This window comes from Ailuropoda melanoleuca, chromosome 2 (genome assembly GCF_002007445.2).
Source record: "Ailuropoda melanoleuca isolate Jingjing chromosome 2, ASM200744v2, whole genome shotgun sequence".
NCBI classification, from domain to species: Eukaryota; Metazoa; Chordata; class Mammalia; order Carnivora; family Ursidae; genus Ailuropoda; species Ailuropoda melanoleuca.
Window position 1 is genome coordinate 122,988,521 of NC_048219.1, and position 15,899 is coordinate 123,004,419.

At 40.6% G+C, this 15,899-nt stretch overlaps 1 protein-coding gene across 7 annotated transcripts in view; it reads right to left on the reverse strand.

Moving 5' to 3' along the window:
- Window positions 1-15,899, reverse strand: part of CACNB4 (calcium voltage-gated channel auxiliary subunit beta 4) — a 240,737-nt gene that overhangs the window by 11,971 nt on the left and 212,867 nt on the right. For all 7 annotated transcript variants that reach the window (XM_034654569.1, XM_019806909.2, XM_034654573.1 and 4 more), the window contains 2 exons: window positions 11,370-11,521; window positions 9,583-9,678 (listed from right to left, as the gene is read on the reverse strand). In XM_034654569.1, the coding sequence (XP_034510460.1) occupies window positions 9,583-9,678; window positions 11,370-11,521 (248 nt within the window). The remainder of the gene's footprint in view (window positions 1-9,582; window positions 9,679-11,369; window positions 11,522-15,899) is intronic.

A 15,899-nucleotide genomic window follows, 5' to 3' on the forward strand; every position in this document is an offset into this window, starting at 1 on the left:
CAGCCTGTGTATCTGTGACAGTTTTTCTTTTCAACTGTTTAGGAAATAACACAGCTGATTAGACCAGAGTGTTAGAATGTGAGTATAAGGGCATACATTTTTTAAAGAAATTATACATGGAATTCAACGAGAAGCAGCCCCATGAATTATGCAAACCAGCATTGCCAATTTTTCAAAAATGTAAAGGTTCCAGTCTTATTGGTTCCTTACTGTGCAATGTGTGAGACCTCCAGCATGGGAAATGGGTTCAGAGAGCTGTCTCAGCAGCAGCAGAGGGTGTGGGTAATGGGATGGCCCCAGGCAGTGACAAAGGACCCATTCAATGATACCATGCCCTTGGTGAATGCCGGAGATAGGGTAACACGAAGCTGTTCGCAAAGTTCTGCCATAGCAAACGCCTCTGACATACTGTGTTGGGATATTTTCTTTAGCTGAGACGGACAGGAATAATATGGCTGCTGAAGTAAATATACCATGAGCAGAGAAGTCAAAACAAACCCTTGGAAACCCAGGCACAGCAGGTCCCTTTTCTGGATAAGCTTGTTGGGGCAAATGAAATAGCATTATAAATATAAGAGCAGTGAAACCCAGGCCTCCAGCTCAGCCAGTGGTTCGGAGAACTAGACGACAGGGACCAGGGAAAGCAAAGACTGATGCTGAGTTAAATGGAAAGGAAGAGGATCTATAATATCTTTTAAGAAAAATTTAAGTATGCAATGATCTGTCTGGTGGTCCATTCACAGAGCAGCACAAAGTTTCCCAGGGAAAGCACCTGAATCAGGGCAACCAGCTGTCCTGATCTGCCCTGGACTATGTGTTTCTGGCTACTTGGGACTACAAGTGTCTGAATCTGGAAAATCTGGGGGGAAGTGGGACAGCCCGTCACCTTAGTTTTTACAAAGATAGAGCACTTTTCAGTTGCTACAACTGAGAATTGGAGCAGGTTCCATTTATTTCCTTTACATTCTTTTGGGAGGAGGGATGCTGAGATAGAGTGGACAGGTCTTTCTTTATGGCTATGAACTCCATCCTTTCTAGCATAGTGGGGAGGGTCTCATTAAACCGAACATAGAATTTGTAATACGTTTTATGTAGGTTGTTGCTATTGAACATTTCCTAATAAAAAGTTTATAAAACTTAGAAATTAATTTTTCAATTTAATTTTAACTTTTCTTTAAAGTTGGTGCATTACAGAATACTAGCTAGGCATGAGATTAAGTACATATAAACCCTCCCATGGTACGTGCATGGCTTTACATTTATTTATTGTGCATAGATAAAGCTCACATGGGGCATCTTTCCTATTTCTAAGAGGAGAAAAGAAATAATAGGGGTGAATACACTTTTATTTCTCTGCTCCTAGAATATAGAGATCCTGAATCTGCCACCATTAAAAAAAAATGACTGGCAGATACTACTCAGTACAATAAAATGGCTGAATGGCAAATGTGTAATGCTGATTATAAAATAACCAACAATGTTTCTTTCATATCGCAAGTGCATTCTTGATGTTATTAAAGCTTTTGAAATCCTGAGTACTTAACTCACTGGTCAACTAGTGATGGGAAACTAGATGCTAAATTAAAAGAATCTTGAAAGATTTAGGAGGTCTTGCGGGGATAAAAGAAAGCCTCCCAAAATTGTGGGCTTTAGCAGTTCGTCTCAGGCAGTTTCTGACTTTAATAAGCTGAACGGGAAAAGACAATCAGAATTCTTGCCACTAATTTCGGGGGCAAAACATGAAAGCAAAGAATATCAGTGGCTTTGATCCCTTGTAGTTCCTCTCTTAACAATCTGTGACGTTCATTATGAACCCACGCACATTTCCTCACCACACCCCTCTGTCCTGTCCATTCCTATTCTTCAAAAATTACAACATCTACCAGTGTTATTGTCTGTAGAAGAGGTACCCAGTGTTTTGTTAAGTTCAAATTAATCCAGTGCTTTAAATCATAGCACTGATGGGAGTGCTAAGTCGGTGGGGACCGAACTCGTTGTATCCAAGTTGGGGGGCTAAAATCCCCGCAACAAGAGTAGTCTCCTTTGTATGGAGACAAACTAGATCCCATGTGGCCTTGTTTCATGAAGGAAACCTCTCAAATTGATTACTCTCTTTTTCAAAAGCACTATTATGAATTAATCTGTGGACGCCCAGAGGCTCTGTAATAATGAAAGCACCACTGGGGAGAGTTACATTAAATAGATGGGTGAATCCACATGATTCTAAATAATTTACATAAAATGGCTAGAAAGGAGCAGTGGGAAATTACTGCTGTGATAGCAATATGGTCGAGGATACTGGGAACTATCATTCACTTCAGAGTTGCTGTGTTTACTAGAATAAATCTGAGTCTATTCAGCAATGGAAAATAAAGGATGACAGAAGAGAACTCCTATGGTTACTGTAATGTTAGAGGTTTGCAAGACTCTGTGAGGAGATGAGCTCCCCTCTTGCAGAGAGAGTGATCAATGTCATTTCACACGCTCAAAAAAATTACACAGCTCAAAGAGCCACCGGGTCATCTTATGGTAACACAAGCCAGCTTGTAACTAAGTAGGATTAAGGGATTATATTTCCTTTATATAGTCAATTGTCTGCTTGTCTGCTTTTCTCACCATGTATTATGTAGCTCTTATTACCACAGTACTGGGGCGATGTGAACTTTGGTCTTCTTAACATGTACTATTTTCAATTTCTCTGAAAAGGAAAAGGGTGCTAATACCAGGTAGAAACAAAATGGAATCTCACAATATAGTGAATAGATGGATATTCCAATTAAAAATTCAGGCTGGTCATATTTAAAAAAAAATGGGTCCTAGTCTCATTGGCTCCTTTTCTGTCTGCATCCCACCTTTTTTCTTGTGAATCCAGAGCAAGCAATGAAGCAAAGCCTTCCCTCTTCCAGAAGAGAACTGTCTGTAGCAGATTAACATGGCCACAAGTTCTTTGACACTCCCTGCACTGAGATGAAGGGTTTCTGTCCTCTCTCCTTGAATCTGGGCAGCTCCTGTGACTCCTTTGCCTAGCAGAATGCTGTAGAAGTGATGCTATACCATTATCTCAGGCCAGTGTCTAAGCTTAAGAGATTGGAATACTTGGCTCTTCGAGCCGTGGGAGCTGCCATATAAGCAGCCTATATCCCTGTTGGAGAGATGCCATGGCAAGGCCCTGATACCGCATGGAGAGAAAGAGGAGCTGGTTAAGCCTAGCCTTCCAGCCATCCCTGCTAAGGGACCATGTCAGCCACTAGAGGAATACCACTAAGAGGTCATCGTTTGAAGTCACTAAGTTTGAGGGAAGTTTATTGCACACAGATGACCAAAACCTTGTCCTAGAACAAGGGTGGCAACTTTGGTGGGCTGGATACATAGGGTCTGCCTCCTGCTTCTATAAACAAAATTTGACTGGAACACTCCCATTCATTTGCATCTTGTGTGTAGCTGCTTTCCTGCTACCAAAGCGGAGCTGGGTAGTTTTGTGAAGAAGGCCGTACGGCCCGCAAAACCAAAAATATTTACTTTCTGGCCCTTACTGAAAAAGTTTGCTGGGGCGCCTGGGTGGCACAGCGGTTAAGCGTCTGCCTTGGGCTCAGGGCGTGATCCCGGCGTTGTGGGATCGAGCCCCACGTCAGGCTCCTCTGCTGTGAGCCTGCTTCTTCCTCTCCCACTCCCCCTGCTTGTGTTCCCTCTCTCGCTGGCTGTCTCTATCTCTGTCAAATAAATAAATAAAATCTTAAAAAAAAAAAAAAAAGTTTGCTGACCCCTCTCTATAAAAGAAGCTTGACCTCTGAAACCCATGCTTCTCTTTCCAGAATATGTAATAACCAGTTTGTTGCCATTCACTATCTTAAGCTGATTTTGGCCAAGGCTTATGTTCTTTGGAAAGCCAGTTCACCTCTCTTGGTCTCAGTTCTCTCATTTGAAAAATGAGGAGGTTGGACTGGATCAGTCCTTCCCCAGAAGTGTTCCATGAAACACTAAATCCACAGGATGATCTGTGGAAAAATGGGTCAATAGTGAAAATGTAAGGGAAACACTGTATACCACCCTGATGGAGATATAAAATACTCATTAGCTTATTAAGGCTTCTGCAGGCTCTACTGCAGTCCAGTTTATCTTTGTTTACATAGTGTTTTCTTAAACACTGCTGGTATCAGAGCTCCTTCCCCATAGCACCTGCTGACATCATATGGAGCCCACGTTGGGAAGAAAACACTCCAGGAAATACTACATGGCGTGCTCTTCAAGGTTCCTTTTTGCTTCAACAATCCCTGGATCTAAGATTCATTTTTCTGGCTACAGAGAGCTAGCTTTTTTTCTACTATTTTAGATTTCCCTTTCTAAAGACTGCTGCCTTTAATTTCTTAGCAATGTGTGACTCTGCCAGTATAATTTGCTGACTTTTCAGATTGGAGATGCAGTGGCCAATTAAGCAAGCAGTAAATTCTCCTAGAGGAACTAAAATGACACAGTGATCACCAGTCTTTCAGTGACAATTATAATTATGGTCTTAAAGTAAAGCAGGGACAAATGCAGGCACATTTTTAGATTACTACTCATTTTTATAATCCAAAGATCTTTTTCACATGTGCCAACATACAGCATAAAATTCCTTCTTAGCATTACAAATGCTATTCAAACAATATCAAATGAACATGTTTAATAATGTAAACAGTGTTTAGAAAATGTTAAATACAAAGTAACCTTACTTATCCAGACCGCTTGTTTAATATTTCAGTTTATCTGATCAATTGCATAAAACCGGAATTTGCTGCTGAGATATAATAGGGCAAGGCTGTCTTTCCCAGTGCATGAGGCTGTTTGAGATTCCTGACATGCGGATAAACCCTAAGACACCTCACAGTATTATTTACATTTAAGTAGGCACTTGTATTTTCTTGGTTCCAGCTATTTCAGAAGTAACACGTTGTATTATATACACAACTTAATTGTTAACCCTCTCAGCAGCTAAAATACATCAATTTTAGTAGGACACAAGTATTTTCTCTAAAAATCATCAGGAAAAAATGTTAATAAACTGTTCTTAGAAAAAGATCAAATTAAGAAGAAACTAGTGTAATTCACCTAAAATGTATCTCAAGAAATCACTTATTAAGACTTCCTGTAATGTTATACACACCAGAACGTGTGTCTATATTAACCTAAACCAGTGGTTCTCAGCCAGGAGTGATTTTTTTTCCCCCAAGGGACATTTGGAAATGTCCGGACACATTTTTGGTTGTCCCAGTTTGGAGGCTGTTACTGGCCAGGGATGCTGCTAAACTTTCTACAGTGCCTAGGACAGGGTCCCGCAACAAAGACTTTACAACCTAAAATAATACTGCTGAGCTAGAGAGACCCTGATCGAAACCACTCCTTTAATTTATAAGAGATTTATAAAGTCGTATCTATAGGGATATTTGTGATCTACCGAATTGTTTGCTAAAAGTTGACTTAGCCAACTATAATCTTTTTTTGAAAAATTGAAGTATAATTGACCTATCAGTTTCAGAGGCAGGACACACTGATATGACAATTATATACATTACAGAATGCTCACTGCAAACGTAGTTACCATCTGTCACCATATAAAGTTATTACAAATTATTGACTATATTCCCTAGGCTGTACTTTTCATCCCTATGGCTTGTTTATTTATAACTGGAAGTTTGTATCTCTTAGCCTCCTTCACCTATTTCATCTGTCCCCTCACCTACCTCCCCTCTCGCAACCACCAGTTTGTTCTCTGTGTTTGAGTCTGTTTTGGCTGTTTGTCCAAGGCCAACTGTAATCTTATTAGACTATGCAGTCCTCAAAGGTAGAAACATGCCATTGAATCCCCAGCACCTAGCAAGGTAACAGGCTTAATGCTTTTCTTTTTAAAAAAAGATGTTATTTATTTGAGAAAGAGAGAGAGTGTGCGCATGCATGCGCAAGGGCAGGGGGGAGGGGCAGTGGCAGAGGGAGAAGCAGACTCCCCGCTGAGCAGGGAACCCCATGCGGAACTCCATCCCAGGACCTAGGGATCCCTGAACCACCCAGGCACCCCAGGCCTAACATTTAAATGTTCGCTGAATGTATTTTAGTTTTTGTAGGTGAGCCACACAAAATTGAGATGACTAAATATTTTTAGTTTGTCTGATTTAACCATACAGTGACATGGCCATGTCCTCCGCCATGCCCAAGGATCGCTCCATAGAAGTATCTATCTTAATGACATTTTGAAACAATGAGGATAGCACTTAACTTGATATATTTTCTGCTTATTTTTATATCCTCCTCCTCCTTGGGCTCCACAGCCTTCATGCTTTCGCCAACATCTCTACACTGATGACTTCCAAAATCGAGACAGAATCAGTCCTACAGTTGAGAAGGGTCTTAGATACCACAGGCTTCATTCAGTCTTCACCAGAGGTGAGTCCTCCCACAGCTCTGACATCTGTTCATAGAACCCGCTCCAACCCCCCACCCTGCCTCCAAATGAATGCCGCCAGAGACTAGGAGCTCACCACTTAGAAAGCCATCCCACTCTTTCCGGCATTGCATTTGCGTAGACTTGTGAAATGCCTTGCTCCTGGTGGGTGAGTCTGCTCACTCTGTCCAATGAAATTAGACAGGCCTAACTACTCTCCAGTCTGCCCAGATTTGCTCCAAAATCTCTGCACATCTTGCAGCCACCTCAGGGACCTCACAGAACTAGGCCGCCTGCCCAGTATAGATCCGTCTACATCTGTGAAGACAGACATAGCCAACAAATTTCAAGATATTATCAGTATTTTTCCTTTTGTATTTTCCCCCATACTTTTCTACTACCCATGCAGGTGGCAGGGTCTGGGCTTCCTTGTCTGGCAGGGGGGTTGATGGTTGCTGTGGCAGGAAATGGCCCGCTCTCGGTTTCCCTTCTTGGGTTTTGTTTCTCAAAAGCCTAAATTGGTTGAAGAGATTTTGCTCACTGACTCAGGAAACAAAGGAAGGTGGGGATGCTTTTAGACATAACAAAAGCAAACAGGAAGTTCCATTAATAGCAACAAGAGGGGAAAAGAGGGAGACACCTCCTCTCATTCAGACACAGAAAAGAAAGGAACTTGCTTGCCAATGTCCAGAGAGTAGGGACTTCCATGTCTCTTGCCTTTCCAAGATTCTCTGTTCCAGATGAGGTCTCAGGCAGCAGAACGTCCATCCTGAAGGACCATATGGACTTGCCCAATGGTTGCCTGAACTGGAACTCTCCCTCTCAACTCCCTCAATTTCCTTACCTCCCCCTTACCACTTGAGGTCTTTGTTCTGTCCTGGAGATATCACTTGCAGGGCAAATTTGGGGGCCAGAGACTCACCCACACTACACAGCTGTGTAGAGGTGGCATGGCACAGTGAATGGACGTTTGTTGGAGTCAGACAGATCTAGGGTTGAATCTTAGGGCTCATTTACTAATTGTTACCTCCAACAAGTTTCTCAATGGGGGACTTAGCTTTCCCTTCTAGAAAGCAAAGATAATGTTATCTACTAGGGTGGTCATCGAGGACTATGCTCAGATTTCCTGGAAAACCTGCTGTGATGAGTATAGTTAGCAGACAGCCTGGGACGGGGGTTGCGGGGGACTTCGGCACCTTCTGGAATGACCACAGAATTGGTCCGAGCCAAAGCCGTGTTCTCCACAGGCTGCTCCTGGCCAGTGCCTAAGAACAGCACAGATACCTAGAGCCTGAACAGTTCTGCCCAACATGTGACAAACATGCAAGAAAGCTGTGTCTCAGTCTGAGGCTCCTCCTATTCATTTCTCCTTCCTTCCTCTTTTCTTTCATGAGATCAGTCTGGTCTGGTTGGAAGGCTCTTCCGGCCTGTCCTGTCCTCTTTCTCTATTGGTCTTTCACGGCATTTTCTCCAATAAATTTGCACTTCTAATTCCATTTAGGGGTCTGCTTCCTGGAAGACCCAAACTGTCACAACTCTCTTTATAAGACTGTTCTAAAAATTGGAAACAATAGCATAGCCAAGCATTTGGTAGCTGCTCAGTAAAGGTTAACTTCCTCTAGCAGGTGAGGATTATGGCTGGGTAAAATACATTCTTGTATTTACACACAGAACTTGAGTTACACATTCCATTTTGTAAGTGGACTTTGTTCATAGGCAATGTGAAGTCAGATTTCTTAACATAGCACTCCAAACTTCAACTTATCCAAATTATCTGCGGGCAGGTAACCAGGTATAGAGGTAGGTGGGACTGTGAGGACAGGAAACTGGCTTTGGAGTCAGATAGATCTAATCTAATCCTAATTTGCTGTGTGACCTTAGGAAAATCATTTAACCTCTCTGCCTTCAGTAGCCTCCTCTGCAAAATGGGGATAATACCTCACTAGGTAATAGTGAAGATTAGAGATAATCTATGTAAAGCATCCAGCATTGTGTCTGGCCTATCTAGTAAGCATCCAGTAAAAGGATGCATCATACTCTTATTGCCTTTCATTCATCCTTTCATTCATTCACTTATTCAATAAATATTTACTGTGGGCCGACCGTAATAAAGGACTGAGCTATAACAGTGAACCAGACAGGAACAGATCCTTACAGAGCCTCACAGGTTAAGCATGGCAGAATGCAAAGTAGATCTGATAATTCTCACGGAAACACCTAGATGGTGCTTATTATGTGCCAGGCCCTGTCCTAAGACATATTCACTCATTGAATCTTTACACCAACCCAGTGAGGGAGGTACTTGCTCAATATTACAAAACCAGTGTAGATTTGAACACAGGCAATCAGGCTCCAGAGTCCATACTTTTAACAGCCATGCTGTATTGTCTCTCTAACATCTGAATTAGATTTTATGCTTCCACAGAGCATAAATGATCCTTACACAGGTATATATTTAAAAATCTAGTAAATCAAATCAGTGGGAAAGACAGTTATTTTCTTTAGAGAAATGCAGGCACAGAAGTAGTGAATCAGCTGAGTAGTAGACATTGATCAGCCACTGGTGACCCATGGAAGAGCAGTTACCCCCACCCCCATCCCCAAATCCCTGCCATATTCTTGGCTTCAACTCAGCAGCTGTTTTCTGGCAATGACCAGGACAAAAGTTGCTATAATATGATTTTTCATCTTATTTAACCCTGATCTCTTCATCTGCTATAACCACAGGGCTCTTATAGTTCCCATAAATTCTCAACCTTCAAAGTCATATCTTTTCTGCCTACTGGAACTTTCTGGCAGAAAAATTAAAGGAAAGTCAAATCAGTATGTTTTATTTGTTTTTCTCTTTTCATAAATGTGTCCCCATGACTGGATTAAGTAGTCTGCTGAGTGTTTGCGAGGTCATCAAGGTAGTAGGCAAGGACAGGGGACACTGGACACTAGGTTCATTTCTTTTTACATGACAGACACCACCCAGTTCTGGATGCCTGAGTGTAGCCAACATGACAGCAGCAGTTTGTTCGAAAAAACCCTGTATGTTCATGATAACAGATAGTCACCATCATTCTCAAACAAAAATGACAATGGTAATAGGAAAACAAAAAACAAAAAACACATCACCCTCTCCTGTCCCGGCAAGAATGACTAAGACAAAAAATGATGGTACTTACTGGGGGACATTGTGCAAGTTTATCAGCTGCCACCAGTTGAACATTTAAGTGTTTGCTTTGGGACTTTCCTCTAGATTTAATCAACCGCTGTAAAACCTGATAGAAGACATAAATTAATGAGTTAAAGGAAAAATGAATAAACCAAGACCTTTCTTACAGTCTGGCCGGCCCTGAGTAATAATAAGAGGAAGTACAATATGAAAAATCATATATATAAACTCCATAATGACATCACCCACTTACACAGGCTCTCATTTATAGTGGCTTTGTTATGTGCATCCTATTCTCCCTCCGTGTGGGGTCCTGGTGGGATCTCAAGTTCCCGCCCTAGATTTTACTCAGAGATTTCAAAGAGAGCCCTGCAAAAGTGGAGGAACTGATCTGTAGCAGGTCATTTATGTCCAAAGTCAGCTGAGTAATATTTTAGTTCACTATCTCAATATCGGACAAGTATCAGTCATTTATGTATCTGGTCCTTTTGGTCACTGATAATTATTGAGGCGTTCCAGTTTACATTAATAAGATGATTCCATTATAGAAATCGAGGCAAAACGTTGGCACTGGCATATTGCTCCATACAAACCAGTGAGTTATCTGTGTCATTTGGGCACTGCTATGACTACATTTGCCATATACTTTCCTCTCCCTTTAATTTTTTTTAGCTGAAACAGGGCCCTCATCCCAAAACAGTCCTAGTCAGTGAGGCTCTATGATACCTCAGCACGTACGTCCACAGGAGCCTCTGTTCCTAGACTTCATGACCCTGCGGTGACTGGGGCAGCGGGCGAAAGAGTTTGAAATCTATTCTGCTGCAATGAAGGGTGCTTGACTCCCCTTCAGTTCTGAGCCAGAGAGACCGCCACGTGGTCAAGGCAAGTTCAATCCATTCTAATGGTTCCCAAAAGGTCCTGGTTTGGTCAGGATTCCCAAGCCCGTCCTATGCAGACGCAGTGCCCGCAGAGATGGGAGGCTGAGGGGCTGGGGAAGGACACAGCTTCTTTTGATATCCCCCACCTGTGAGGGGTGACTACTGCTCTGGTGGGAACCTGAATCGGCATGTCAGCACTAAGTTGCACTCTTGGAGGCGTTGAAAATAAATTAATTTTTAAGGTAGTATTTCCCTAGCATATCTATTTCACATTAACTTTTTAGAACATCACCACTTCTTAAAAATGAAAGAACACCCAAATCAAAAGAGACCAATTTGAGGCTGCCTCGCTTTTATTTTTATCTACCTTTGTGGCATAAACACATGTGGCAGATATTCCACTGTATCACAGAATACCTTATTCCTTGAAGAAGCCAACCTGAGCACATATATAAGCGTCTATAGCTTTTCCATAAGAGATGTTGTATACAGAGCTGTTTGACTTTATATATGATAAATGTATATACCTTTCTTGAACAATGTACTCTCTCAACTGGGGAGAGAATATAGGTGCTACAAGAATCAATATGACCCGAGAAATTTATTAAGATAGAACCTAATGTCTCTGAAAAGCCATACTTACTTTCCCTCACTTTTCTTAATTTTTTGTTTCTATTATATTCTTGCATAACCGCCTGGCTGGGGAACCACAATAGAGTGACCTTCTTTAAAACAACGGCTATTCTTTATTTGCTATCCTAGAATTTCTAGATCGTATACAGACTGTGGGAATTAAAAACTGCCCATTAAAAAGGGTCTCAATAAGATATTCTCCCTATCCACTAACAAAAAGCACAGAGCAAAGAATACTTCAAGGGAAATGAGCTTCTAATCCTTATGGCACAAATGAGCTAATTACCTTTGGAGATGAGACTTTCACATGAACGATAATTGGTGCTAAAGAAGTCTTTATAAGTTGTGCTGGGTGATTGATGGTGTCGGCATCAAGAACAACCAGTTGCAAAGATCTTGCCAACTCAAAGATTCTTTCAATTTCACTCTGCACTTCCGCTAAAAGGAGAAATAATAAATAACAGGACATAGTTAGTTTTATTAATTAATACTTATATTTATTTATTTAAAGATTTTATTTATTTATTTGACAGAGATAGAGACAGCCAGCAAGAGAGGGAACACAAGCAGGGGGAGTGGGAGAGGAAGAAGCAGGCTCATAGCAGAGGAGCCTGATGTGGGGCTCGATCCCATAACGCCGGGATCACGCCCTGAGCCGAAGGCAGACGCTTAACCGCTGTGCCACCCAGGCGCCCCTATTAATTAGTACTTATATTTAAAAACATAATACTCCTTTCAGATGTTGGTCTATATTGCAAAAACAGAGCATTTTGAATTTCCTACTTCTCTTAAGATCTTTTCTAAAGAGAGAGAGATGGGTTGAGTTTTGCATAAAACCAAAAAATTTGGTGAAAAAAATGGAGATGGCTCTCTTAACTCACTTCTTACACTTGCCCTGAAATTTAGCTATTTATATAGCTAGGTTGTTTATGATTGTTGCTTTGTTCTAAAGAACTTTTACTTGGGGGGCGCCTGGGTGGCACAGCGGTTAAGCATCTGCCTTCGGCTCAGGGCATGATTGAGTCCCACATCAGGCTCCTCCGCTATGAGCCTGCTTCTTCCTCTCCCACTCCCCCTGCTTGTGTTCCCTCTCTCGCTGGCTGTCTCTATCTCTGTCGAATAAATAAAATCTTTAAAAAAAAAAAAGAACTTTTACTTGAGCTATGAAAGCTGAAACCACATGTAGGAAAGAACTGAAATACATGTGTAGAGCAACATCACATGGAAAGCAAATTACACTGAAATATTTCAACCAATAAACAATTTATATATGAATATTTTGTAAATAAGTTTTTTAAAAATCCCACAATTCATCTGTTTTGACTGATACGCATATTTTTTTTTATCCAGGGTTAAATGTCTGTGTCCACTCTTACAACTAACATATTGTTATGTCTTAATTCAAGTATTAGGGTCAGTACACTTGTTCTAAGGCATAATCTTCAGTATTAAAAAAAAAAAACCAAACCTAAGGCAATTATATTATAAATGCTGAAATGCCATGAGAATGAAAATCTATTCAACTGGCTGTAATAGCCAAGTGACCTGAATCTCTGCATGAATCTGGTCAAGTAAAAAAATCTAGTTATTCTCCTTGTCTGAAGCAATCCAGCTATTTTTAAAACAAAGCAGATTATCTATAAAAACATAATTTGGCTTTCTGAAACATAAAAAACTTTTTTGTATATATTTTATAAATCATCTAATTTATTAGGTCATGTCCAAAGTCTGAATTAGACTACTTAGTTTTCAGAGAGATGATCTTGTTTTGCTTTTCACTTATTTTTATTTTTGGCCTATGTATTATAGGCATGACCTAGCAATGTTGTAACCTTGTTTAAATTACACAAAGTAGACAAAGTTACCTAATGTAAATTATTTCAAAGATGGCCTAGGAAAGAGGTGATGTTGCTCTAAGTATACTCATTGAAAAGGGTTTCTACCAGAATGCCATGATTTGTTTTGCTTATCAAGTATATATTCAAGTTCATGTCATCCACCAAAAAAATCCTCTCTTCCATTACCAAACATACTGACAGGGTGTGTGGGAGCATGAATGCTCAAGACTATCTTGTAACTCTATTTTCTTGAGCTTTGCATAATAGCCTAAAATTCTTCCCACAAAATCACTGAAATTTAATGCATGATTTGTATTAGAAAGAGAAATTTCCAGAGTGAACACAGCTATCATTTTTCATATGATCCAATCCCAATGCTCTGAAAGATTTTATATTGCTTTGAAATATGACTAGCTCCCAAGACATTTAGGTAAAGAATTTGGACAATTAGGCTCATTTGCAAAATTCTTCTGAAGTCACATACTACATATGTTAGTAACAATAACATACCTGTCCCTTTTTTCTCACATGTCAAAAACAGTTAAAATTTTTTTTTTCTTTTGAGAGAAGTTCAGAAAATAAAGTGTATTTGTATTGTAGTAGATTTCAGCCTCTGGCTGTTGGGGTATGTTCTCCATTTGTTGTTGTCATTAAATTGCCTTTGGTTTAACTCCTGGCCAGGACTACTGTAAAACAAGTCTACATTGCTGTCAGTTTCAAATCTGAATACAGTGTTTCCTGAAGTAGCAAAAAGGTAGTGAGGCAAACTGGACTGCTCTAGGACAAAGAACCCTTGAGGCACACACTGCAAATAACACAGAAATACCTAGCCTTATTTACTCAGCATGAGCAATGAGGTAAATAGGGTTTTTGACCTGTGCAGAGGGCAAGCACATCCAAGGCTTAGCCAACAAAGAACTCTTAGGCAATGGGTATGCTGGCATGAGTGAAGAGGGGCTCAGGCAACCAAGCAGGAAGGCTGCAGAAGCCACACTATATACTAGAGTGGGTCCATATTTGGATAATATGTATTTGGAATTCAATCCATAAACCGTATGTCTGAGAAAGAGAATGGCATATATGTCTACATAGCTTATTTTCTCAAAAAAAAAACTTTAAGCAAACCCAGCAATCTTTGACTTCCCGTGCTGATTCTTAGAAGGTTCCAATGGAAGTTTCATCGTGATCTTATTCCAGACAAATGGGGCTCTGAGAAGTCATGGACGATGATGCTAGAAGAACCTCAATGAACATTTCTAGAACTCGACCATGACCAATCTAGACCCATCTCTCTCCAGCATCTCTGTCACCTGTGATCTTTCTTATATCCAAATGCTTAAACTACTCCAATGACTCCTTTGGGTTCATAGCAACAATTTCCAAAGTGAGTACTCTGGAACACTAATCCCTTAAGATATCTTAAGTGGAAAAAGAGATTTTTTACCCATACTGCAGGCTCTTATAGTTTCTTTTGGAATTTCAAATATGCATTACCCTTTGTATCTTAATGGCCTCAGAAGCCTTGCAGTAAAGACTGCCAACTGTTTAATCCAAATTTCCAAATTTGACTACGGAAAATATTTTGGATGTAACAACTATTAGTATCCTTCAGAATTAACATTTCATAGAATCTACTTTGGAAGTTTCTTTAGCAAGGCATACTTAGAGCCCTAACCCACTGGCCTCAACCTGCTTTTCTAGTCTCTCCCGCTGTTGCTTTCAAACCACGCCACCCCCTCCCCTTTTCTAAGCATTCTCTGCACAAACTACTTGTTTACCAACTATACAAATGCTGATGCCTTTGCACATTCCTGTCTGCCTTGAAGAACAAGCGCAACTATAACTTCCTTGAAGTCTTCTCTGATACCTCTTGCTCCCTACCCTTCTCTCTTTATACCCCTAGCTCTTGGCTCATAATTCCATTATCAGACAGCACTTTAACCATCTGCCCCTTCTTCCTCGTGGCTTATGGGTAAGGTAATTCGTAGTTATGTTTGTACTTCCTAAGTCTGGCAAAATGTGTAGCACATAACAATAAATACGTGATGGGGAATGTACAAATGAGCATTAACAAGCAGGAAAATGGACATAAGTGCCTCATGTAGTGGTTATTATAATTGATTGCCATTAAATTAATTCAAATGGTTGTAGGTATATGAATTTGCAAAGCAAAGGGAAAAACCAGTGAACTGACATTCACCTTGTTTTGTCCTCAATATTTACACTAACTCCACTCCACTGACTGAAACAGGTGACTGAATTATACAGAACGACTTCAAAGAATATCCTTGGGACCCTTGGTTGGGGTAGACGGTTCGAGTCAGGCAACCTTGAGTCCGCATTTAGGTGTTTTTTAGCCTCTCACTATACATCAGAGGAAGGAGTAATTAAAAGTCAAAGGCATTTTGTGGAGTGAAAAGGAGACTGGAAGACAGGAGAACAGACAATGGATGCTTGCTTAAGAAATCTTCGATCTAATTTGACATCCTTGTCTCCCACGGCATTTAACCTTAGTCAGTCACCTAATCTGATTCGTCATTATCAACTCTTCTGTTGTTACTTCTTCAAGGTCAAAATGTCTTTAAGAGTGTTTCACCCTGGATGTGAAGGATCTAAATACTGAACTAAGGGAAGAACCACTGATGCCCAGGATCTTGTCCCCCTGAGGACTGACAACTATTCCATTGGTATGTTTAACATTCTTTCATTAAGCGACCATCCAACAAACTTTTATTGAACAATTACCATGTGCCAATCCATACCAGGAATATAGAGATGATACTTCATAGCCTCTTTCTAATCTGTGCAATTCTTGGCTCAGGGTCAAGACTCAGCCTCCAGCAAATTCTTGATGGGTTGTTTGGGCATGCAAGCTATCTTGGAATTTTTTTGTTTTCCACCATCATCTCAGTAGTTTAAGAAAATGTTGTGACACAGAAGACCCTTATCTTTCCTACCCTGCCCATGAGGAAGAGAGG